The sequence below is a fragment of the Herpailurus yagouaroundi genome, unplaced genomic scaffold (genome assembly GCF_014898765.1).
Source record: "Herpailurus yagouaroundi ecotype Mexico unplaced genomic scaffold, PumYag 163, whole genome shotgun sequence".
Lineage (NCBI taxonomy): Eukaryota > Metazoa > Chordata > Mammalia > Carnivora > Felidae > Herpailurus > Herpailurus yagouaroundi.
Genome location: NW_024412404.1, coordinates 48,331,515 through 48,358,918, shown reverse-complemented (window position 1 = coordinate 48,358,918; position 27,404 = coordinate 48,331,515). Strand labels below are relative to the sequence as shown.

Here is a 27,404-nt window from a genome sequence, read left to right as displayed (position 1 = left end):
CCAGATCGGGAGCAGTCTCCACGCAGGGGACAGAAGCTGCGGATGGCGCGGCTCCGAGGACTCGGCGCGAGCGAGCTGGCGGCGCGCACACCTCCCCGGGCGCGTTCGCAGGAAGATCGCACGCGCGCCGCGCCCTGGCCGGGGGCGCTTTCTGCCCACGACCCCCAAAGCTCGGCGGGTCTGAGAGAAGGCGGCAGGCAGCCGGCCGCGGTGGTCTCCGTGGAGGGGACGCAGGGTCCGGGCGCAGGTGACACGCGAAGCACTGGGAGCCTCCCCTTGGACCGGCTCGCTGAGATTTTTCAGGCTTCTAGTTTGGTTTTCTTGGTGGTGGTGGTTTTCAAAGTAGGCGCCACACCCGAGGTGAGGTTTGAACTCAGGATCCTGAGATCAAGAGCCGCTTGCTCTACGGACTGAGCCAGCCAGGCGCCCCTCTCAGGCTTCTTGTTTGTAAACACACACAAGGATTAAATTATTCGGAGGGTTCAGCAGAAACAACCAGGATTAAGGAGAGGAACGCTGATCGATCCATAACGGTCCAAGTTCTGCTACCTCTGCCGCCCTCCGCCCCTGGCCGCGGGGTGTCGGGATGAATTCAGCCTCAGTGCTGCCCCTACCGCAGGGTCCCGGGCATCGCTATGGGGCTCAGGGAGGAGGGGTCCCCAAAGTCCCCCAGGGAGAAACCATGTCCGCCTTAAAATCGGGATTCTACAATATCAGTCCTCTAACGCTGGAGGAAGAATAACCTCTTACTCAGGCCCTCAAATACCCACGTTTGCCCCCCAGAACTTGAGGCGGGGTGACCTGATTTTAAGGCTATGGAATTCCTGGGGCTGCCAGCCTCAGCGCCTCGGGGCCAGCTAACCCTTCCCGACCTTCAGACCCCACCCTAAAGGGATACAGGGCTCTCTGTTTTAAAAACTTAAGGAAGAACTTCGTCTGTAATATGAATAAACCCACCAGATTGGATCTGTGCTGTAAATTAACATCGTAAGACTTACCTTTTCCAGAACACAGACTTAAAAAGGAGTGTTACTTAGAAGTACTGTTAATAAACGTGTTTAAATATTTTTAACAAATGAAGTCACTACTGCTATTAAATTTTATTTTTTTAATATTTATTTGAGAGAGAGAGAGAGAGAGAGAGAGAGAGAGAGCGCATGCCCGTGGGAAGGGTCAGAGAGAGCGGAGAGAGAGAATTCCAAGCAGGCTTAGCACTGTCAGCGCAGATCCCCACACGGGGCTAGAACCCACCCAACCCTGAGATCCTGACCTGAGCCAAAATCAGGGGTCCAATGCTTCACGGACTGAGCCACCCATGCTCCCCTAAATTAATTGTTTCAAATCCTAGAGAGATGTGTTTGTTAAACACACACACAGCAGGAGTGCCTGGGTGGCTCAGCTGGTTGAATGTTGGACTCTTAGTTTCAGCTCAGGTCATGATCCCAGGGTTGTGAGATGGAGCCCCAGGTCAGCTCCCTGATGAGAGTGGCACCTGCTTAAGATTCTCTTTTTCTCCCTCTGCCCCTCCCCTGTGCTCTGCTAAAACTCTCTTTCTCTCTCTCTCACAATAAAAAATCAATAAAAATTAAAAACACACACCATGATACTACACACACACTGTTGTAGGCACTATACAAATATTAACTAAATCATTTCTATGAAGTAGGTACTATGGTTATCCCCATTTCACAGAGAAGGTAACTGAGGCACAGGAAGTTCTTTAGAACTTGCCCAAGGTTTACACAGCTGGTAAGCGGCGAGTGACAAAGCTGGGATTCAAACCGTGGCAAAGGGGTTCTCATATCCTCTCGTGAAACTATTGTTAAGTTTCACAGTGAAACTCATACCCTCATAATTTACTGCTAACTTTGTAAATGGGTACAACTTTATTGTAAAGCAATATGGTAAATATATCAAGAGTAATAAAAATATTCATGCCCTTTGACCTACTAATCCCATTCCTGGGAAATATTCCAAAGCTGCGTGCATGCAGATATATCCATTACTGTAGTATTGGAAATCATGATTGTCCATCAGTTGGTGAATAATTAGATATATTCTGGTAGATCAGCTCAATGGAATATCAAGCAGTCATGGACAATTAAATTATGAAATGATGCAGCTGCAAATATATATATATATATATATATATATATATTTGCAACGTAATGTTAAAAAAAAAAGAATATAAAGTTGCATGTTTCAAATTATGTGCACATGACCCAACAAAAAAAAAGAACGAAGACAAACTAGGCAGATTATGGAGTCTAACGAAGAGATTACTGATGATTATTCTTTCTTTCAAAATTTCCCTTTAGTCAACTACACTTCAATTTAAAATAAAAAATAAAATAAAGTTGCCCGTCAGCTTGTTACGGTAGTGCTGTTATAAATCAGACTTGGAGAAAGGGAAGCATGTCAAAGTATTTATGAGAGTAAGCTACATTTCCACAAACCATGAGCATTCAGAAGAAAATGTGCAACAGGGATGGTTCGATTCTATCTAAATATTCACGGAGGGGGCTCCCACCTGCCAGGGAAGGAGCGGGCTCCTGCTGGCAGCTGGAATTAGCACCGCTCTCAGCCGCTGTGTTAGCGAACTCCAGCTGAGAGGAACTCTGTGAGGATTCCAGGCCTAACCTCAATCCCACAAATCACGGTAACAGTGAAAGAAGCAAAGCCAGAGGCTTTTCACACACAAGCACCGATCTAAAGAAACAGAGTCTGGTCGTGAGAAATTGAGGTTCAGATCTCCTCTCAGAGGACAATTTAAGAGTGTGCCACACATTCTTCACTCCCTCATCTACCTGTGCCAGGTACCACCCAGCAGTGCCTGAGAAAGAGACAAGCGTGATCCTGACCATTTCTTGGATCCACCCTGAAACTCCAAGGCGTGAAACACCTTTGGACCCCCTAAGGGGTCAAGTTGAAGCAAGGAAAAAACAAGACAAAAATGTTCTCTTTAACGGAAACAACCAACCAAGGTGAAACTAAAAGGTTTCAAAGAGATGAATCGTTAGATTCACTAAGGAATAGAGTTGAATGGAGATAAAAACCAAGACAAAAGTACCTGAATAACTAATAAGGGTGAAATTGAATGGTTTCAGAGGGACGGCCTATTATTTTGAATTCAACAACTCTATCAGGGGCCTGTCCATTCTCCAGGTCCCACACAGGTGCCTCCTCCAGTAGCCAGGAGAACGTCCTTCAGTCACTACGCTTAAGGACGGTGGCAACGCATAGCTTTCCCCACCCCTACCCGTACCATGTTTTACTAACTGGACATAACCCAAAACTATCAGTCTGGCTAGGAGAGCCAATCCCTTAAAATTTACTGTAACTAAGTGAAAGTACAAAGTCTTCAGAATTGAAAACCGCCTAAGCCCAAAAGTATTGTCATTTAACCCAAAGTTTTATTGAAAAGATCATTATAGCAAGTAAATGGTTTGTTGAACTGCAGGCAAAAACCCATAGGAGACTTTTCAGACAGATGGTGGTGGCCTATAAACACATCATACTTCATTTCGACTGCTCTTAACGGAAAATGCGATATATGGAAGGTGCCTATTGCTTAATTACCATTCCCAGCCCCCCTAACTACCCCTCTGCCCCTTCACACACACACCCCTTTCCTGTTTTCCCCTCTCACACTTTATCTGGAAACATTTTCATAGTTCTCCAGCCATAAACAACCTCACCATCAGCGGATTAGCAAAAGTAATTGGCATTTTAAATTAATCTTCTGCTTATCCTCAACAATGGCTTTGCTGTCATACCAAAAAAACAGAAGGAAGTTCTTCCTCTGCTTAAAAATGACACCTTAAAAGGGTTCAGGACACCACGAGCTGAATATACATTCATGTAAAAGTGCAAAGAAAAATGACATCAGCAGAAACAAACTGTCAATATTTTTTCACCCAAAATGACCGTCCTAAAAACAAACAAACAAACAAAACAAAACAAGGGCCAAGAGTGATCATGATAAATAGGCTTTTTTAAAAAAATGTTTTACTCAAAAAGCGTCCACAGGGAAAGGCCCTAGGCAGAAGTTCAAAAAAGAGCCTTTGTCAGTCCCTGCCTTCAAGTGAAACTTTAGGCCAAAGAATCTTAAGAGTTAGGATCAACTCTGCCCCTCTGCCCCCCTCCCTTCACAGTCCTCAAAGAGCAGACATTAAAACGATTTCAAAGCGGGAATTTAAGAGGGTTTCTGAAAGTTTTCCCTAGCACTCCCATCACTCATCGGGAACTCTCTGGACAGGAATGACACTTGCTAAGTTTTTTCCCCTCTCCCTCCCTCCACCTGTTGTCCCAAGTCTCCCTGGTAAGCCGGGGCCATTCGCACTTTCTGCCTGAATGACACAGTCTTCTCTGCAATCCTGTGTCTCCTCTTCCACCCAAGTGGCTGCTCCTAAATTGGAGCCCCTGGAAAAATACGTACCAATTAGGGGTTACTTGATATCTACACATCACAGAACGGCCATTAGGTTGGTGGGTTGGTTGGTTTTCTTTTTTTCTCGTGTTATGATGATGATGATTATTTCAGTATAATGACTAACGCCTCCTTAACTGTCCAGATATAAGTGAAGCTGGGATGGGTGAAGACACACAAACTAAGATAGCAGAGTTATCCCCCTCTGGGCCTCCCACTGTAGGTAGACCCAAATTCCAGGCGGGATGCTTAGCATAAGTAAGTAATTGAGTTAAGGGAGATCTAAAGAAAGACTTCACGTTCACATTCATATGCTAAACTCAGTTAAAAATAGACTCAAGAAGGGCCTGACTTCACTTTTAATTTTAGCCCGGTGATGAACATGCCCTAAAGACAGAAAGTCACCAGGCATTTTCCTGAGTGCAATGATCTTCATATTTTTATAAAAAGGAAATGCAGCATGTTCTATTAATAAAAGTGCTGTAGCCTCAGTTAAATCCAGACAGTTCGTAAATCAGGGCTCCCTCTGGCTGAGCTTCCCTGGGCCAGCAGCTCACTCACACCCAAGCCCCCAGCAAGTGGACAGGTCACACGCAGTGGGGGCAAGTGAGCTGGACACCAGGGATCAAAGTCCACAAGGTGTGACTCCTAAATACTTCCCAGGTGACCAAGCAGTTCAACCAAGTGCATTTGCCAGGAACTCTTCAAAGGTTTGCGAAAAGAACCACATTTGCCAGGACTGAGCCCTGTGTGTCACAAGACTTAGATTTAGTGAGGAAAGGGGAGCAGGTTAGGGTTAAGGGGTAAATGGGGTAGAAGGGAAAGAAAATGTGGTGCTTCCTTCAGAAAGGACAAGCAATGTCACCTTTTCCTTCCAATCTCAAAGATGGCGAAGTTGAAGTTGGCCTCCAGCTGTCTGGCTGGACTTTTCTATGGACCCACCTACGAAGGATCTTCTCCAGCTACCTTTGGCTATCAAGCCACATAACAAACTCAAACATGGCCAGCTGGGAAAATTACCGCCCTTAGAGCCCTGATCGTCCTCACTGAGACTAAATGGTAATTCCAAATGTAAGTAAGGCTGCCCTAGGTCCTGGAGAAAATGCTGGAGAATGTGCTAGGGCTGGAAAAGCAAGACAGGGGTATCCAGACCATAAGACATTCCAAATACACAATCCCCAACGCAGCTTCGGGATTCTCAGGATCCTGGCGAACTAATTATGCTTCTGCTTTCTAATTTCTATGCTTCCAAATTAACATTTAAGAGCTTATGTGATCCTCCCCCAGACTAGATGAGGTAAAGACACCGAGGCACAGAACAGTAAACTCACAGTTAGTGACAGGCCAAGCTACTTAAACCCAGGTCTCTCTAAATACAAAACCCGGGGTGGGGGGATGGACAGGAAAAGCCCAACAAGGTTTAGGTGGGACGTGTGCAATCTTTCTACCCTCTCTTCTTTCACCCAGGGACGTTCCCTCCTTCCAAGGAAGACTAACTCTGATGTTTTGGTTTTGACTTGGTCCTTATTTTGTTGTTGCCCCCATTTCCCCATGTTTCTATTATGGCTGCTTGTAAAACCCTATACACTCTCAATCTCAACAATCCCACAATAGTCTAAGCCACAGAGGGACAGAAATTCTACAGAGTCAGATGTTAAGGCCTTGAGCTTTGGGGCCAGACATATGTGAATTACCATCCTAGCCCTTCCAGTCGCTAGCTGTGTGATTTCAAGAGCATGCTCCACAGTCCAAAGTTAAACTCAGGAACAGCTGGAATCAGGACTGGCCAACTGACTGAGCTGGTGGGCTTTTTTTTTTTCCCTTTTATTATGGACATGTTCTAACTATACAAAGGTAGAGGAACAGGATAATGAAACCTCCTTTACCTATCACCCAGCTTCAACAATTTTAACTGTTGGTCAATCTTGTTTACTCTCTACCCTACCCATTCTCACCCTCCACACTATCGTTTCAAAGCCAATCCCAGAGTCATTATTTCATCTATAAATACTTGAGTATATAGCTCTGAACTACAATAACTTTATTCTTTTTTTTTTTATTTTTTTTATTTTTATTTTTTAATTTTTTTTTCAACGTTTATTTATTTTTGGGACAGAGAGAGACAGAGCATGAACGGGGGAGGGGCAGAGAGAGAGGGAGACACAGAATCGGAAACAGGCTCCAGGCTCTGAGCCATCAGCCCAGAGCCTGACGCGGGGCTCGAACTCACGGGCCGCGAGATCGTGACCTGGCTGGAGTCGGGCGCTTAACCGACTGTGCCACCCAGGCGCCCCTACAATAACTTTATTCTTAACATAATCACAGTATCATTGCCAGAGCCATAAATAAATAAATAAATAAATAAATAAATAAATCATTCTTTAGTCTCAATATTTCGTATGTTCAAGTGTCCTAAGTAATCTAATCATTTTCTTGTTTTTTTGAGCTAGGATCCAAATAAAGATTATAGATTAAAAATTACAGACTGGATTATAGACTGGATAAGTATTTTTAATCTGTTTTAATCTATAGAGAACCCCTCCTGCTGATATATCCTTGCAATTTACTTGTTGGAAAAAAAAAAGGGGGGGTCTTCAGGCCTGAAGGATGTCCCACACTCACAACTGGTTGATTTTTATCTCCATAGTACTGTTTTGACATGTTCCTCTGTCCCCTGTATTTTCTACAGAAAACTAGTATTCTGTATCCTACAGAATACTACAGAAAACTAGTAGTTAGACCTTGAGCCTGGCACAGATGAATTCAGGTTTTACCTTTGACAGTGCTGTTTACTTCCTGCTGCATTACCTCGGTGGGTACATGATACCTGAAGTCTTTCTCTTCTGTCACATTAAAAATGATCAGTGGGTTTGAATGCATCAACCCAATCCATCCCATATAAAGTTTCCCACCAGCTTCGCCTGATGTTTTAGCAGGAACTTACTAACCATGTTGTCTAAACGCATAATTCACTAGAGGATGCAAAATGATGATGGTCCAATTCTATAATTCCTTCTGTGTTTATTAGATAGTATTCTCCTATAAAAAAGAAATTTTCCTCATCAACAGTTTGGATACCCTAAGGTAATCAATAAGAAAGGTCTGATTCTTTCCCTTTCTTGACCAGTTTTCAGAATGAGTTGGTTCCCCAACCTAGTGAGGACCATTGAATTTTTAACTAGGAATGTGACACATTGTAATATATGTAATGTATATCCATCCACTATACTTACACTCCTTAATGCTCAAACTGTTCCATATTTGGGCACTGGGAGGCCATTTAACTTGGCTCTCGAGTCCTTCAGGCAGGACACAAGTGGTCTTTGAAGCTTCTTTGCTTGCTGATACAAGATATTCCAACACATCTTGTACATTTACTGTCCCAGACCTGGAATCAGCTATTTTTTCTGAGGATCAAAGTTCTCTTTAGTGGGAAGTTGTACTTAGAGGCCACAATCTGGATGCCATGGGTGCTTATTGCTACTAAATTGGCCATTATTTCTAGGCATTTCAGTGGACAAAGTTAGGAAATACTTTTTTATTTGTTAAAGAGAAAATATATCAGGAATTCACACTGACATTTCCAATTCAAATTTAGGATTACAGGATTTTTACTTAACATCTTTAATTATGAAACTGTTCTTTTTTTATATACTGGAAACACTGGTTTCTGATGGTTTTAACACAATTACTTACTATATATGTATAAAATATTTTATATATAATTGTTTCATAATAGTAGTACCAATATCATTACTAACAATATTACTGAAAATGGTTTAAGATTTACTTGGAATTTATTTTGAACTTAAGATACATTCCACCAGAGGGGCGCCTGGGTGGCTCAGTCAGATAAGTGTCCAACTTCAGTTCAGGTCATGATCTCATGGTTTGTGGGTTTGAGCCCCACCTCAGGCTCTGTGCTGACAGCTCAGAGCCTGGAGCCTGCTTTAGATTCTGTGTCTCCCTCTCTCTCGGCCCCTCCTCTGCTCATGCTGTGTGTCTCTCTCTCTCAAAAACAAACATTAAAAAAAAGGTACATTCCACTACAGATGTATAATCAAATATCTGTGTTTTAAAGTTATGTGAAATTAATTTTCTGTGTAGGTGTGTGTGTATTTTTTTAATATATCTTTTTCCTATTCTCCCTTTTCTTACACAAATGGGAGCAACTATTTACATTTTCTATACTGTTTTTTTTCCCCTTGACATATCCCTGAGATTTCTTTATTTTTTTTAGTATTTATTTATTTTTGCAAGAGAGTAAGTGGGGGGCAGAGAGAGAGGGAGACAGAGAATCCAAAGCAGGCTCTGCGTGGTCAGCACAGAGCTCGACATGGGGCTGGAAGTCACAAACCACGTGATCATGACCTGAGCCGAAATCAAGGGTCAGATGCTCAACCGACTCAGCCGCCCAGGCATCCCTCTGAGATTTCTTCTAACGGCACACAGAGATAGTTCTCATTGTATGGGAGGACGCAGCCAAATGTACTCACTAATCCCCTATTGCTGGATATGTGTTCGTCCTAGTCTTTTGGGCCCCTACTGCAAGGGACTGAGCGAGACCTAGCCCTTCCTGTTCTTTGTCCAGCATCAAGATCCCACCAAATGCACAGCTTGGGTCTCTGCCAAAGAGAGTCCAATGAGACCAGCCACTGTCAGAGCCAGCCTGTCATACAAGTACTGAGTCACTGATGCCTGGGGCCAAGAGGAGCGGCCCAGTTCCGCACCTTCTTTTACTTCCAAGAATGACACAGGACCAGAAGCTATGATATTCCCATATCTTGCACTTTCATTACAGCCTCCTGCACCACCAAACACATACAGCTCACAGCTTAGATGGGCTCAGAGAAGAAACAAATGCCACTGTGTAAGTGTCTAAGTTTGACACTTTTACTAACAGTGCATGCAGTCCTTCAAACAAATATTCAGGGAGCTGCTTCTGGGTGCCAGGCATTGCCCTTACGTTGGGCGGGGGGTGTAAATCACTGAATGAAACGCTTCTGCTCCTGGAGAGTTTATGTGACACGTGACACAGGCTGGGTGGGAGGAGACACACAGACAGTAAAAACACAGTAAGTGAAGTAAGTTATATCAGCTATTAAGAGAAAATGTGCTACGGTTGAAAACAAAGCAAAGTAAGGGAGATTGGACGGGGAGATGCAGAATGCAATTTTAATAGGGCGGCGGAGCAGAAATCATGGGCGTTAAGTTATGTTCTGGGCAACTCCTTTCTTTTTCCTTTTCCTTTTTTTTTTTTTTTTTAATTAGTCAAAAAAAAAACCTTCATTTGTTTATTTAGCTTTCGGACTCTGTGATTGTGCCTTCAACACTTTCACAACGATTTTCTGCTCCTCAATAAGGAAAGCACGCTTGATCCTGTCACGGACACACTTAGCGCACATGGAACCACCACGGCCCTACTGACGTGTTTTTTTCATTTCATAAGAACCTTAGGCCTCACGGCATGAACTCCTTGGCCTGGGCACGCACCACATGCGGATTGATGCTGTCCCAACCTCCTTGGAAAGGTAAACAATGCCATTACCAGGGGCTCAGGGCGGCCTCGTTTTGTCTGAGGCTATATTGTAGGACAGCTTATGACAGTGCGTCAAACACTGGACCCTTCTGGAAGCCTCTTGACACCATCCCAGGAAGAGGAAAAAGAAAGCGTTTGTGAGTTCAAAGGCCAAATGGGCAACTCCTTTTTGCAGCTGCCACTGGTCAACTGCCCAATTATCATTGCCACCATTAAACTGTCATTATCACAAATGTCAAGGTAATAATAAAGTATCTTGGTGTCACAGCTGTCTTCAGTTATGTTGTTTTAGCAATTGCTTGAAGTAAACATAGCGTTTGCTTAGGACTTAAAAAAGACTAAAAAAAAACAAAAACATTTTTGTTGTCCAGAAATTTCTGTTGTTGAAAGCTTTGATGCAACAGGATTCAAGGGGTATTCTGAGTGGTCATTTCCATCCTCTCTATTTGGATCAAAGATGAAGAAATCCAGCCTGGAAACTGCCTGTACCTTGAAAGGCACAATCGGGTCCCTGGCTGGAGAGGAAGCCTGGTTCCATTATGATGCACGTGTATTCAGCACTTTATTCTCCTCAAAGTGTGTTCCCTTGTCATCTCACTGATGGTTATAACAAACCCCACATCCTGTAACAAGCCCACACCCTGACCCCCTTTAACAAAGGTGGGACCTAAGAGACTCAGTGCCCTATCTCTGCTAACACAGTGACGTGAAGGTACAGCCAGACCACAGCTTGGGTTTCTTATACTTCCTGGGTCTGTTCCCCAACCCCCCCCCCCCCCTTACACCACCTCTCCAAACATAAAGGCAGGCTGTTTGTGTTCCTCCAGCCTTTTCAGACAGGCAGGCAGAATAACGCATACGTTGGAGAAAACCAAATTTCGCTCCCACATCAATTCGCACCCATGAGACCCTTCTGAGTGGGTTTTTTCATCACAAAGTCCATTAGATCTATAGTTAGGTGGCTGTCAACTTGCTCCTTCTGTCATATTCAACAAACTATGTGTCAGGGACCCTGTCAGATGCTAGGGACACCAAGATGAAAGACACTGGCCCCAACCTGAAGGACTTCGTGGAGTCTTCAGGGGTGGACCAACAAGAGGCAAGCATGGAGTAAACACTACAGTGGGGGGCCACAAGGCCTCACAGGATAGGAGCACCCAGCCCATGTTCTTGTGTGGTGTCGGGGACAGTTCCCTATAAGACATGAGGTCTAAGCAGAATCCATAATCAGGAAAGGAATGTTAGAGTTGAGGAGAAAAGGTAGTGCAGGGAGAGAGAGCAGGAGGCAGTTAGGGCCAGGCGTGGACAGTTAAGTGGGGGCTGTTCCAGAAAGAGCTTCTAAGCAGTCTGAATCTCAACCTACAGGCAACAAGATGCTACAGCAGGGCTTTGAGCAAACAGACAAGATTAAGGCTGAACTGGTGTGGAGAAGAGAAAGATCTGAGGACAGGCCCAGCTGGAGGCAGGGGCAGAAGCTGGGAGGCCTGAATGAAGGCAGTGGCAGTCAGCTTAGAGGCGGGGAAAGATTCACCAGAAAGGGAGAAGGACGTACAAGTTGGAACAGGACAGAAGGCCTGGCTCTGAGCCGGCGGCCTCCGATCGTTGGTTAGGGACCCCTCAACTACTGGTAACTGCCTACCTGTTTCATGAGCTTGCTGGGATTAAATGGGACAAGCGAGGGGGGAAAAGGTGTCCTGTGAGCCCTATAGCACAGCAGGAGCACGGTGCCATTCACTCAACCCCCGCACTGTTACATCTGTAGACACCTCATCACTAGGAGACTTAAAATTACTCACAGGCACGTAAGTTTCCTCTGCTCACTAGAGAATTGAAGTAGGTGATCTCTGGGTCCCTTCCAGCTTGAAGTTCTGCAGTTTTGTCATCTTATCCATCTTGTGTCCCAGTTTCCACGGTAATAATTATTTCTCCAATGAAAAATTACTGGACGAAGATTCATCAGTAGAAGAAAAAGAGAAACTAAGCTGATGAGTGACTGACCCTGAAAACTAAGATGAAAAAGTGTGTGTCCTTTTTTTTGTTTGTTTACTTTTTTTATTTTTCTTAATCTTTATTTATTTTTGAGAGAGAGAGACAGAGAGACAGAGTGCAAGCGGGGGAGGAACAGAGAGGGAGGGAGACACAGAATCCGAAGCAGGCTCCAGGCTCCGAGCTGTCAGCACAGAGCCTGACGCGGGACCCAAACCCATGAACCATGAGATCATGACCTACGCTGATGACGGACACTTAACTGACTGAGCCACATAGGCGCCCCTAATATTTACTTATTTTTGAGAGAGCACACGTGGGGGAGAGGCAGAAAGAGGTGACAGAGGATCCAAGAATCCAAAGCAGGCTCCACACTGACAGCAGAGAGCCCGATGCAGGGCTCAAACTCACAAAGTGTGAGATCATAACCTGAGCTGAAGTCGGACACTTAACTGACTAAGCCACCCAGGTGCCCCTAACATGTGTGTTCTTTAAATGCCTTGAAGGGTTGGAGCACCTGGGTGGCTCAGGTTCGTGAGTTCAAGCCCCGCATCAGGCCCTGCGCTGAGCCTGCTTGGGATTCTCCCTTTCTCTCTCTGCCCCTCCCTTGCTCATGCTCTCCCTCTCTCTCAAAATAAATAAAGAAATTTAAATAAATAAATACATAAACATCTTGACGGGTCATATTTAACACGCTCTGTTCAAAGACCCAATAATAAAAATTCAAAGGTGTTTTCAGCCAAAAGTGATTCTTATCATTTTTATCTTATCTTATTTGATTTTATCGTGTCATCTCCTAATAGGTTAAATTATCATTGACCAAATATTTACCCAAGAAAACTAAAAGATGTGTTCACATAAATACTTGTAAAGGGATATTCATACCAGCTTTATTTGTAAAAGCCAAAACCTGGAAACAACCTAAATATACATCAACAGGTGAACGGATAAACAATTTATGATATATCCATAAACTGGAATACCACTTGACAATAAAAAGTTCCAAACTTTTGGTATGTGGAAAAAAAAAGGGGGGGGGGGAATGAACTTTAAAATCGTATGCTGAAAAACAAACCCACAGAATGGAAAAAAATATTTGCAAATCACGTATCTGACAAAGGTCTAGTAACCAGAATTTATGAAGGGCCCTCACAATTTCACACAAAAAAGATAAACAATGAAATTTTTAAATGGACAAAGGACTTAAAAGACATTTCTCTAAAGGAGATATACAAATGGTTTTGTTGCACAAGAGAAGATACTCAACATCATTACTCATTAGGGAAATACAAACCCAAATCACAATGAGATACCACTTTATACCCACTAGAATGGCCATAATTTAAAACAAAAAAACAAAAAAAAAAAAGGAAAATAACAAGTGTTGGCAAGGTTGTGGAGAAATAAGAATACTCATTCATTGCTGGTGAGACTATAAAACGGTGCAGCCACTTAGGGAAACAGTTTGGAGGTTCCTCAACAAATTAAACACAGAATCACCGTATGACTCAGCAATTCCAATCCCAGATATATACCCAAAAGAATTAAAAAATGATGTCCAAGCAAAAACCAGTACATAGATGTTCACAGCAGCACTATTCACAATAGTCAAAAGGTAGAAAAAACCAAAAGCCACCAACCAATGTATGGATAAAAAGTTGTCTCTCCATATAATGGAATATTATTCAACAATAAAAAGGAATAAAGTACTAACACAGGCTACAACATGGGTTAACCTTAAAAAACATTATGTTAAGTGAAAGAAAGCCTGATTCAAAAGGCCATATATAGCATGTTTCCATTTATATAAAACATCCAGAAAAGGCAAATCCATAGAGACAGAAAACAGATTAGTGGTTGTCAGGCCTGGGGGAGGAGGGAATGGAGAATAACTGATCACTGCACACAGGGTTTCCTTTTGGGATGATGCAAATGGTCTGGAGCTAGACAGTGGTAATGGTTGCACAACCTCGTGAACGTACCAAACACTAGTTAATTACACTTTAAAATAGCGAAAATGGGGGTGCCCGGCTGGATCAGTTGGTAGAGCATACGCCTCTTGATCTCAGGGTTGTGAGTCTTAGCCCCACGCTGAGCACAGAGATTTATTTTAGAAAATTAATTTTTTTTAATTTTAAAAATTAATTTTTTTTAAATTTAAAAAATTAAAAAAATAAATAAATAAATTGGGGTGCCTGGGTGGATCAGTCAGTTAGGCAGCAGGCTCCTGGTTTCGGCTCAGGTCGTGATCTCACAGGTTCGTGGGTTCAAACCCCGCGTCAGGCTCTACATCGGCAGTGTGGAACCTGCATGGGATTCTCTGTCTCTGCCTCTGTCTCTGTCTCTGCCCCTCCCCCCTCTCTCCCTCCCTCCCTCTTTCAATAAATAAATAAACTTTCAAAAATAAATAAATAAATAATAAAAATGAGGGTGCCTGGGTGGCTCAGTCGGTTAAGCGTCTGACTCTCCATTTTGGCTCAGGTCATGATCTCACAGTTCGCGAGTTCAAGCCCCACATCGGGCTCTGCGCTGACAGTGTGGAGTCTGCTTGGGATTCTCTCTCTCTCCACCCCTACCCCATTTGCTCTCTACCAAAATAAATAAACAAACTAAAAACATATAAATAAATTTTAAAAATAAAATAGCTAAAACAGTAAACGCTATGTGTATTGTGTCACAATTTTAAAAAAAATTTCCCCAAAAATCATTATGTTGAGCAAAAGAAACCAGGCCAACAACAACAACAAAAACTATGATCCCATTTGTATAAAATTCTAGAAAAAGCAAAAACTCAGGTACCACGAGGAAAAGCAGATGGGTAGGTGCCTGAGAGGGGAGAGGGTTAAGAGAAAGAGCAGAAGATAAATTATAAAAGGCACGGGGGCCCCTGGGTGGTTCAGTCAGTTAAGTGTCCGACTTCAGCTCAGGTCATGATCTCACGATGTGTGGGTTCGAGCCCCATGTCAGGCTCTGTCCTGACAGCTCAAAGCCTGGAGCCTGCTTCAGATTCTGTGTCTCCCTCTCTCTGCCCCTCCCCCACTTGTGCTCTGTCTCTCCAAAATAAATAAATGTAAAAAAAAAAATTTTTTTTAAGGCATGAAGAAACTCACAGTGGTAATAAAAATGTTTACTGCCTTGATTATGTGATGGATGCTTTAAACATGTACAGCTTAGCGTACTTCAATTATACCTCTGTAAAACTGAAAAACAACCCAAAAGGTTTTAAAAATCATCACTTACAAAATAGACTTACTAAATTTTTATTTGAAACACCCTGAGGAACTCATTGTTTAAAGGATCTTTACTGTAAACCCTTTCACAGGTCAAAAGCAAACAATCCTGTCCTGACTTACTGACTCCATTAAAGTCTGGTTTTTACATACAACAGTGTCTTAAAGCGAAAGGACACCTGTAACAAAGTCTGCTAAGACCATTCATGAAGTGTGTCTGGAGCAGACTAAGGGAGCTTGGTGTTGCCACGTTTCAAGTCAGGAATTCTTGCTATTAATAGGAGCCTAGGATACTTTAATCATTGCGGAATCCTGGTTTTCTGAATTGGTTTAAAAATGCTGTGGTCGAACTTGGCAGACGCTCTCTTTGCAAATCAAACGATCGTATCTGTTATGATTTTAGCACATGCTGAGAGGATTATAAGTGTTTATATACTCTCTGTGAGCATCAAATTCAGGTCTTGCCTAACATGCGTAACAAGCAGAGTAAGGCAGCAAATCAAATGCCAGAGTCAGATTGGCTCATGGAATTTAAATTGGGATATGGATTTCACTTTAAACCAAAAGGCACACTCAAAGCTAGAAGAAGAAAGAAAGGAAAAAAGAAACAGGAAATAATGTTTTTTTTTTTAATTTTTTTTTCAAACGTTTATTTATTTTTGGGACAGAGAGAGACAGAGCATGAACGGGGGAGGGTCAGAGAGAGAGGGAGACACAGAATCGGAAACAGGCTCCAGGCTCTGAGCCATCAGCCCAGAGCCTGACGCAGGGCTCGAACTCACGGACCGAGAGATCCTGACCTGGCTGAAGTCGGGCGCTTAACCGACTGCGCCACCCAGGCGCCCCAGGAAATAATGTTTTTAATTGTAAGGTTTAGTTATTCTCAAATTCAATCAACCTACTTTCAATGTATTTCAGCAATTTTTTCTATAATATTTTCCTTGCCAAGTGATGAGTTTTTTATCAATTATTTTGAGGACAAAGATATTTACATAGAGATGATATGATCACATTAATTTATAAAACATTCTCTCATCCCAGCCTCACATTACTCGTTTTTTCATAAATATTATTATTTTTTAGCTTTGCTGAGTCCTTGTAAGTTTGTGACATGATTTCTTCATTTTTTTAAAATGTTTATTTATTTTTAAGAGAGAGAGATAGAGCATGAGTGGGGGAGGGACAGAGAGAGAGAGAGAGGGAGACACAGGATCCATAGCAGGCTCCAGGCTCCGAGCTGTCAGCACAGAGCCCGATGTGGGGCTCGAAGTCATGGATCGCAAGATCATGACCTAAGCTGAAGTTGGACGCTCAACCAACTGAGCCACCCAGGCGCCCCTGATTTCCTCATTTGTAAAATGAGGAGAATAACAGCACTTACCTCACGGAATTATTGTTGGACTTAATGATTAAATGCATGTAGCATACACAAGGTGCTTAGAGTAGTTGGTGGCACACAGGAAGCATCCAATGAATGTTAGTTGTTACTCACTTTATTATCGTTCCCTTTTATAGATGAGACCACTGAGGCTCAGGGAGAGTGGTGGCAAAGCTGAATCTAGAACACAGAGCAGGCTTGCTCTGGATTCTTTTCGCCACTCCACACCATGTTCCCCACCCATACATATTTTGTGCATGAAAATAAGAGCACCAATCTGGAAGAGGCAAAAATAGCTATGTAATTTAAATCTAAAAAGCATGAACAAACTGGTAGGCACAGACCAGCTCCGGGACTCACCCAGTTTAGGCTCCAGGGCAAGTCATGAGTCACTTTTAAAGTCAGCTTCATATAGTGGTTTTGAAAAGGAAAATAAAAGGTTTCTGTAAAGGGCTGACTTAGCTTCAAGAGGATGCCTAAAAACGTCGTGTGAGCTAGCAAAACTTACATTAGCATCGATTCATGCCATGAGCATGAAGGGGGATTTATATTCTCTCTGTAAGAACATTAGAAAGTACTGCAGCCCGTGACAAAATGCCTGCCGTGGAGGTTAAGTGGGAAGTGAATGGCTCCATCGGTGAAGTCAGGATGAGAAAAATCCAGTCTCCCGATAGTATCTAAGGGCCTATACAACACACACATATTTGCAAGGCCTACTGATTTAAACCATTTACCTAAACTAATCCATTCTAACGTGAATTTATTTATCATTTCAGTCCCACATTTCATTGAAGGGGCTTTTAAAACATGGTGAAATTAAAAGAGAAAACCACAGGAGCACCTGGCTGGCTCAGTCAGGAGAGCACATGACTCTTGATCTTGGGGTCAGGAGTTCAAGCCCCACGTTGGACACAGAGCTTACTTAAAAAAATAAAATATATTTAAAAATTTATTTTTTTATTTTTTTTTCAACGTTTATTTATTTTTGGGACAGAGAGAGACAGAGCATGAACGGGGGAGGGTCAGAGAGAGAGGGAGACACAGAATCGGAAACAGGCTCCAGGCTCTGAGCCATCAGCCCAGAGCCTGACACGGGGCTCGAACTCACGGACCGCGAGATCGTGACCTGGCTGAAGTCGGACGCTTAACCGACTGCACCACCCAGGCGCCCCTAAAAATTTTTTTTTAATATTCATTTATTTTTGAGAGACAGAGAGAGACAGCATGAGCGGGAGAGGGCAGAGAGAGAGAGGGAGACCCAGAATAGGAAGCAGGCCCCAGGCTCTGAGCTGTCAACACAGAGCCCGACACAGGGCTCGAACTCACAAGCCGTGAGATCACAAAGAGAAAAAATGTCCTGTTACGATGGAGAGATCTGTCAGTGATGACGTTAACCAACAGATCAAACTTAGTGCAATACACAGCATCCACTGCAGATCCTTGCCAAAATGCTTAACCTGAATTTGGCCATGAGGAAATAATAACATATCCAGATCATGGCTCATTCTACAAGACAACATAGCCTGGTATCTTCGGTCATGAAGAACAGAAAAAGGTGGGTACAGTTGTTAAGTTAAAAGAGACCTCACAGGGGTGCCTGGGTGGCTCAGTAGGTAAAGCATCCAACTTCGATTTCAGCTCAGGTAGTGATCTCACGGTTCTCGAGTTCAAGCCCTGTGTTGGGCTCTGTGCTGACAGCTCAGAGCCTGGAGCCTGCTTCGGATTCTGTGTCTCCCTCTCTCTCTGCCCTTCCCCATTGTGCTCGCTCGCTCTCTCTTTCAAAAATAAACGTTAAAAAAAAAATAATAAAATAAAATAAATAAAAGAGACATCATAAACAAATGCACTTGTGAATCTCAGCCAGGGAATTTTAAAAAGAGCTATAGGAGACATTTTTCTGAAAATGGGAAAAGCTAAAAACCTAGTGTTCATTAGGGAAAATTATTTAAGACTAATTTCCTTTGTTATGGTAACAGAACTACAGTTATGCAACTTACATACTTCAAGGACAAAAAACCCCAAAATGTGATGCCTGGCTTGTCTGACAGAATGAAATAGAGCATGAGATGCTCTGGAGAGGCCAGTCTACCGCCATTTGCAGAAAACCCACGGGGGTGGGGGTTGGGGGTTGGACAGGGAGCAGAGAGAAGGTAACATACCTAAGGATGCTTTTCAAGTCCCCTTGGGGGATTGAGCAGACTAGTGCCAGGAGATAAATGGCTGTTTTATGAATGTTCTCCATTTCTCTCTTCTCCATCTCCAGGCACACAACAGGGTAGCCTAGCAGAAAATACAATACACAGGGCGATGAGGGTTCCTGCGCCAACCCGACCACTGCCCTTGCAGCGTGACCTTGAATAATTCACTTGCCTTCTCTGATGCTCACTTGCCTTACCTAGAAAAACAGGACGGCTGGGCTAAAGCAGCTCTCAGAGGCCTTCCAGGTCTGAAGTCTAAGACACAAACGGGCAGTTCAGTCTTAAAGATAGTGCAAAACCAATATGAAATGCCTATTCCTAGTTTTGTTTTTAAAAAACAGAAAGTTTTGGGGCGCCTGGGTGGCTCAGTCAGTTGGGCATCCGACTTCAGCTCAGGTCATGATCTCACAGTCTGTGAGTTCGAGCCCCATATCGGGCTCTCCGCTGACAGCTCGGAGCCGGGAGCCCGCGTCAGATTCTGTGTCTCCCTCTCTCTCTGCCCCTCCCCTGCTCATGCTCTGTCTCTCTCTGTCTCAAAAATAAACAAAAACATTAAAAAAAAAAGAAAACAGAGTTTTATTTTTTCTGATTATAAAATTGATACATACTCACTGAAAAAAAAAGTAGAAAGTGTTAAAAAAAAAAAACACACACACTAATATTGAATCACCTAGAGTTAGAACTATTGTTAGCATCTTTGTATTTGTTTAATGTTTCTCCAGACTTTCAGGTACCTGCACACACACTCACATACCTTTTTTTAAAACGTGACATCCCTTGTAACATGCTGTTTGTACTTTTTGTTGTAGTTAACAATACTATATTCCCTATTATATTCCATATGATTTTATATTCCATAGTAATAAACATAAGAGAACATTATTATTGTAATTGCCGAATGGTACATGAGGAGCAAGCAGTGGTTTATTTTCTCAACTGGGAAACATTTAGCAGGTTTCTAATTTTTTGTTCTTCTAGACAATGCTGTAGTAACTCTCCCGTGCTCATCCTCATTATGCATATAATGTAAAGTCTATATATAAAGCAAGATTTAACCACTCAACTCATTCCCCTTTTATGCAGAAGGTTAAAAAGTATCTTTTCAAGTGTCAAACAAATCCTCTCGTAACTGGAGTCTACGGATGACGCTGCTAGTCCTGAGGTCGCAGGGCCCCAAGGAGACCCAGTCCTTGGGAGGCTCTGGAAACATTTCGTCTCTTCGTGGAGGCCACCCGGAAGCCTGAGGCTCTGCTTTTGAACACTCAGGATCTCTTCGCGAAGTGTTTTTCAGGCTGAGGTCTGGGCGGCTCCCTGGGGCCCACGGGGCCGACTGACTGCGCCGCAAGGTTCCGGACTCCACGTCCAGCCCAGCCCAGCCCCGCTCCGAGAGACGCGGGCGCAGGTCCTGTTGACGTTTTGTGCCTCTGAAAACAACACGGTCACCAAACACACTCCCACCTGCCCGGGTTGAATACAATCCAACTTAGACAAATGAAAAGTATTGCCTCCTGCATTGAAAACAGCACTCTTTTTGAACACTCAAGTATTCACTTCAACAGTCCTAAGTAATTAACATTCCAAAATAATTTTTATTTTTAAAAATTTCTGGTGATCAGAAAACAGTATAAAACGTATGCCTTGTCACTGACATTTCTATCTACTTTTCTGACTTAAAATTATAACACTGATCTAAATACGCTTTGCAAATGTTGGAGGAAACATTTGATTTCTTTTTGTAATTATTGCTGTTTCCATGTGTGAGCAATCTCACAAACATGTACCTATGCCCATGGCTAAAATGTAACTGATATGGGATATATTCTGTATCAGATGTATAGGAGAGGGGAGGCATTCTATACTGATGATTACTCAACCATATTCCTGGAGATTCACATAACTTTTTCTTGAAAGGAAAAATTTTTTTCCAGCCTCCAGAGAGGCTGGATTAAGAAGGTTAATTGGCTTGTCCAGGTCACTCGTTCCCAGTCCAGGGTTTTCTTTTCCTCTTGGACCCTCTTGGTCAGAAACCCAATAATTAATTTAGATCAAAGATGTGCATTTTACATTCTCCAACACCAGGCAGATCCTAGATCATTTTAGTCATCAATGAATTCAAAGTAATCTAAATGATTACATCAATGAATTCAAAGTAATCTACAAGAAGTAACTTAATGAAATTAAAACATATTTAAAATACTGTATAGATGACCTTGTCTACTCCTTTAGCATCATGATGCAAGAGGTCAGGTTTAAAGGTGGGTGTAATAAGAGCCAAAAACATATTTGGGAGACAATCTATAGACAAGTTGCAAAATCTGAGACGTATTTAAGATGTCCAGACAGCCGTGAGTGGCGGTTTCCAGGCTTGGGCCAGAGCGGGAAGTGGCCACTGAAAACTGATGGGTCATTACTGTGATCGAGAGAAAGCAGGTGCATAGAAAGGGCAGCAGCAAATGGCCCTGGTGCATCCTTAAAGCAAATACCCACATTAAAGAAGGGAAAAGTGGCGTGAAAACTATCTTCATGAGATGACAACCACCCCTGAACACATGCATGACCCCCAGCCTTTTGTCTCTGAACACATGGAAAGATTTATTCACCAAACTAAACTGCAAGTTATTAGCACATCCTCATGCAAGCTGTTTAACCGCGCCTTTTGCTCATAAAGTACATTCACATCAATATGTACCATCTCCCTGACAGATGTGCTGTCGTCGAGTTGGAAAAGTTGCCTTGTAAACCATCAGGGGACTTATTTATAAAATCCAGCAGGAACTGTAGGAAAGAGGAAGATCATTTAATTTCACTGTAACTTCTGCTACTGCAAAGACTTTATCCTGTTAGGTGGATATATGTGTCATATGCAAATACATAAACAAAATACTGGGGGTGCGGGGATGACTTCCCTTCCACCTCCTCCTCAAACAGCTGCCAGTGAGGACTTGTACCTAACGAAACTTGCTGTCTATAAATGTTGGAAGACTGAAACCTTAGTTGGGTGCAATTTAAAGTGAACAGCCACTGAGCCAGGCAAATTATCAGCCTACCACCAACATCCTGTTGGTGGTGTTGGGAACCAAATTCACATTCCTAATTCAAAAATGTGCCTTTTTAATTAAAGTCAGGATTTCCCAGTCTTCTCACTGGTGGGAACAAGCAATATTAGGCTTCCAGTATATCACACATATCAGCAAGATTCAGCCAGGTCCATTAACCAGAAAGGGAACTGCCATGTGCTCCTTTCTACAAACCACTAATTACCATCTTCGCCCTGATTCTGGACTACGGATCACTTTACTTCCTGCAAAACTTTTCAGTGCACTATTCTAAACACAGCTACCAGTCACTCACACCAGCTGTGGACCCACAGCAACTTTCCCTGTTCAAATATACAAGATCATATCAGTCAGACCATCCTAAACAAGATAATTACTGTGGCAGAAAATAAAAATCAGATTAAGTGGGATTTTCTGACATAGGAGACCCTTTCAAGCTTTTGTCTGGCAGGGGGACCACGGTGGAGGAAGGGAGGGGGGTGCCCTGCGTCCCAATTTCTCTCTGGAGTTTTAACTCCACTATCTCAACCTTCTTCCATTCTCGCTTCCCGTGTTTGGTTCAGTCCATTTTACTCCTATCCCTTGGTTAGACCCCAGTTTCTAGCATTTCTTAGATTCTTGTTTATCAGTGCTGTGAATTGAGCCGTATCTGTTTGTTTACTTAAGGATTAGCTGTTAGGGGCAGGGAAGAAATATTAGTTTAACTGGAGTCAAGGAACCTGCAGCCACAAGACAAATAAATCAGAGAAAGACAGAGAAACTGGAAAATGGGGGATCATTTCACTGTGTGTCAGTCCTGGTGGGGGTTTTTTCCCCCCGGTGACTATAAGGACAGGCAAAGAGATCTTAACCGATCAGATCTTAACACATTCCAACCAACAGATTTGGGTTTTTTAAATTATTAATTTGATCAACTACTAAGAAGGTAGCAAGAGAACAAGTGGATAGAAGAATAAAATGGGGGATCATTTTTTTCTCCCGCCCCCCCTTACAGCACTGACATTAGAACAGCTCTATGTACACCATATGCATAGTCACTTACCATGACTAATGGGAATAATGTACTACATTTCATAATACTGATCTCTTTGGCAATTTGAAAAAACCAACAACTCATAACTGGATGGCTACACTTACTATCTAAAACTACAGATCACAATAAACCCTAAAGAAAAAAAAATTTTACGAAAAAAAAAAAAACCTTTCTAGAGATGCAAAGAAACTTTTCAGAATGCTAAGAACCCACCCTCTCTCCTTCCCTGTTTTGGGTAAACACTTAATCCTCTCGGATATTTTCTGCTGAACGACGTGCAGCGTAAGACTGTGTTCAAAATTTTCAAAATTCCTTGTACAAGTGTATCCTTGTTTTCCCTAAAAATGGACTCAAACTGATGTTAGAAACTGGCGCAGATGTTAGAAATTCCATCCTCCTTCCAGAAAAGGACCAAGTGTGAGTGTGAGGTAATGTCCGTTTTTGGCAAATTCTTATTTCCTCCCCGATCCTGGATGGAACTGTCAACATGCCCATCAAAGTGACTGGACATCACACACAACTTTCCTGCACACTGCTCCCTAAGAGTAACCTGGAGATCTTTCCAAATGCAGAATGTCTGTAAAGTGACCTGCAAACAGAATACTTATAACATTTTCTGTACTGAATCTGAGGAGCCTTTCCTCTGAAACCAGTCAGCCAGTGTCCTAATGCTATGCAGAAGACGACACAAACTTTAGAAATCGAAGCTGGATTTATACATGTAGGGAACACTAGCTATCAAATGCTAAACCAAAACCTTTTCTATTTTTATAATTGACTTTTAGTCACTGCTTATCAAAATAATCTGGAAAGGAAATAAAATAACTCATCTATACTCAGATGTACAAACTAATGTCATGCATTAAACAGTAAGTAATATTTTGCCGCCAGTCAGATTATTTAGGAAAATCATGTACGTGTTCGCCTCACAGAAGAGTGTGTGTTTCTTTGGTTAATTTTCACCATGATTAGTGACACTGTATAGTTGCATCTGACAACAGACTTCAATATTTCACACAGAATTTACTGACTCTGTTTCCATTGGGAAGAAAGTTTCAAAACTTACAACCTGAACTTCAGCTTCTGTTGTTCATCCAGGTTAGTAAATAACTAGTTGTAAATCAAGAATTAGGTTTGATTTGAAAGCACAAAATTAAAACATAAAATACTTTTGGAAATAAAATGCTGTGAATGCTTAAGGAGATAAGTCCTTATAAAACACCCACCAGCGCACAGCAATGTTGTCTTCTCCTAATATGGAGAATACACATATTTTAGGTCATCAAATTATTCTGACTTTCTGAACTCATCCGAAATCTTAAGTTGTAATTTATATTTTTTATTGCCCAAATGGTTTACCTAATGCTTCTTTACATTTTATGCAATATCTCCACATTGGCCAGCTTAGAGAAGGCAAGTTTAAAACAAAGATCTTACAAGATACTAGTTGTATGTCTAAACATGGCTGATGATCTTTACAGGTGATGCTAATATGGGCCAGGAGTCAGGGGTCAATCTGAGCAGAAAGGTCGGGGGCGATTCTTGACTGAAGCTAAGAATGCAGTAATAAGAAAACTAAATACACCTGACTGGAACAAAAGCACTCTACAGAAATGAACTTTCGTTGCAATCTTCCTGAGTACCGAGACCGGCTATCATAAAACAAGTATCAAAATCAGTCCCATTATTCAACATCACACCTCATGCGTTTAGCTACTTACAGAATAAAGCAGTTCTCTTAAGACCAAATATGACACACATGAAGAGGAACAGGCTTTTATTATGATCATGGCTATTATTTCATCAAAGTCCTTGACTTTATCCAAAATGCGAGCTGATATAAATGAAAATCACTAAACACAGACATTAAGAAGTGAAAAAAATTCTTGTAATCCTCACACGCTATGCACATGAATAACATTGATCATCTGCATCATTATGAAAGAGTTCAAAGCTTCTCCTCTTTCGAATTACATAATGACCCCACTAAAATACCTAGAATAAACAAAGGTTCTCGAATAAGATATATTTAATAGGCCATCCACCAGAGAAGAATCTTATCCTGTAAGCTCTAGCTCACAAAATTTTCAGTCAAGATGTGGGCAATCGATTCTGCGGCCGAGGGCAATCTCCCCACTGCGTTTTCTCAAAGATGGCTGAGGCAACCGGCACCTCATAACTACATAAAAATGGATGCTCAGATTAAATTATGCAAACGTAGTTTCAAAATAACCTGCTCAAGTTTCAGCGCATTAAAGATGGTCCCGTAAAGCATTTGCCATGTTATAGCCTGGTTCCAGCGCAATTTCAGTGGGTTCTGAGGGGAGCAAACCTCAGATCATCCTTATTGAGAAAGTTTTGGAAACATAAGCGCACAAACATCCATTCCCAGGGGCATAATCACCACCTTGAACGTGGCCCCCTGAACACTGATCTGTCACCGATGCAAAACAAGGCAGGGCCATTAGGCTCTTCTTGAAGTTCCCATCCTGGACTGTTAGCAGAAGGGGTCACCTTTGAAAAGTTCTTATCTCCTCAAGTAACATATTTCAGAGACTGAAGTTTCAAAATGGGGAGAACAGGGTAAATGAGACACCAATCTACAAAGATATTTCTGTGAACATAAAATTCCTCGTTTTTTCCTATTTAAATGATAGGAAAACGCATTTACCAATTTACAATACCACAGCAAACTCAATAAATTTAATGTGTAGCCTAATCTCAAGCCACAAGACATTTCTGGTAAGAAGCACATCAGATGTTTTCCAATTAATAACTGGCCAATTTGTTTGTTTGTTTTTAGTAAAGAAGCTTTAGTTTTAAACATCTTTTTCTCTGTTGGTTTATATTTATATTAAGAACTAAAGATAAATTTTAAATAATGGCGTACTTAAACTGTCCATCATATTTAGTTAAATCTTAGCTGAAATAATTTTGCAGAATAGGAACAAAAATAGTGTAAATCATTTTCATGTTCAAATTGTTAGCATCTTGTTAGTCGCTGAAAGTCAGGTAAAATCGAATGAAAGCAAAAAGTTGTCACGAATGGAACTTTAGTATTCCACCAGTCAGAAAAGGGGAACCATTTTGTTCTGAAATATGATACCAGTGTTTTTTGATGCCAAACTTGAATTTTCACTATTCTTTCTAAAGTCAATCTTTCGAACAACGTTTAAAACGCCATTTACTTCCATTTACGCCCCATCGCTGGTTTTTTCTCTTACTGCATTTTCATACGTTTGTGTAACTCAAAGCATCAATACAGCAGCCCTGCAAACACCCCGCTCTGCTCCCCACGGTGCACTTTGCTGTACTGGGAGCCTTTCTCCCGAATCGTCAGTTTCACCCACCCGCTCATCATTCAGACTCCTCTACACTCTTGAAACTGGTTTTGACTTCAGGACAAGCTGAGGGAAGCCTTCAGGAGAATAAAGATCCTTCAAACAAACCAATATTCTAGGCCTTAAACTATCAAAAAGATCTCGAAAGAACTAATAAAAGATCCGCGTTTTACTGTTACGCCCCCAAAAACTGGGCGGAAAAAGACCTTCTCTGAGCTCGGGGGCCACCCCAACCTACGCCCCGGTTGGGAGGGCCGGCTCCTAAGATTCGCAAGATGGTAACATTCATGCAAAACGGTGGCCGTGGCGTGGCTAAGAGCTCTTGGCGAGGGCCTTCTTGAAAAGCGTGAACACTTCTTTCAGGGCAAAGCAAACGTGTTGTTTACAAACCCTCACCATCCTTTCCACCCAGTGCCACCCGCGGACTACGCCGGGGACACCATGAAGGGCGGCTGCTTGGTGGCGGCATTTTCCTTACACACCCTCACGGGCGCACACACACTCACGCACGGCTCCCCGCACATTCCAGCGGCCTCTTGGGACCAGAGGGATGAAACAGAGTCTCTGGGCCATTTTCCCCCAATGTGAGCTATTCTCGTTCAAAATATCCAGTAACCTTCCTGAAGATAAAGGGGATAAGGAAAAACAAACCTATTTCCCCCAAATAACTTGGCTTTCCTATCCCCAACCTCACGCACAGCCAGAATGACACCGACCCTGCGCAGAGGGAGGACGCGAAAACTTCACACGCAAGGCGGCCGCGCAGAGTTCAGCCGCGACGGGAGAGATGTAGCCACAGCGCACCCCGAGTCCCCGCTCCCCTTTCCCTCCTCTTACTTTTGGATGATCTGCGGTAGGCCGGCTGGGGGCGGCGGCGGCGGCATCCCTCGCGGGCCTGGGGGCGCGGGGGCCGCGGGGGGCGCCGGTGCACCCGGCACGCTGCGGGCATCTCTGTCGGGTTGCTCCGGGCCGCTGGGATCCACGTCCTGGCTCATGGCTGCGGCCAGCACCATGTGAGGCGAGGCCGGCCCCGGGCTCGAGGCGAGAGAGCGCACGCAAAGGGCGGCCCCGGGGCACGGGCGCTCACTGGCCGGGGTCCCCGTGCCCAGTCCCCTTGTCCTTCCCGGTGGCGCGGGGAGGAGACGCGAGGGGCGGGGAGGAGGCAGTCCCGGCGGCGCCGCCTCCTCCGCCTCCTCCTCCTCCTCCTCCCGCCG

General features: G+C 43.0%; 1 protein-coding gene and 1 pseudogene across 4 annotated transcripts in view; both read right to left on the bottom strand.

The window, feature by feature from the left end:
* Positions 1-27,401, bottom strand: part of RBM20 (RNA binding motif protein 20) — a 197,392-nt gene extending 169,991 nt beyond the window's left edge. For 3 of the 4 annotated variants that reach the window (XM_040486406.1, XM_040486407.1, XM_040486410.1), the window contains exon 1: positions 27,028-27,401. In XM_040486406.1, coding sequence (XP_040342340.1) covers positions 27,028-27,203 — 176 coding nt within the window. In that variant the 5' untranslated portion in view covers positions 27,204-27,401. Of the gene's footprint in view, positions 1-4,438; positions 6,460-27,027 lie in introns of those variants that run through there. The other variant, XM_040486409.1, reaches the window with a different exon arrangement.
* On the bottom strand, positions 9,678-10,188 carry LOC121036626 (60S ribosomal protein L34-like; annotated as a pseudogene).
* Positions 27,402-27,404: the final 3 nt, after the last annotated feature.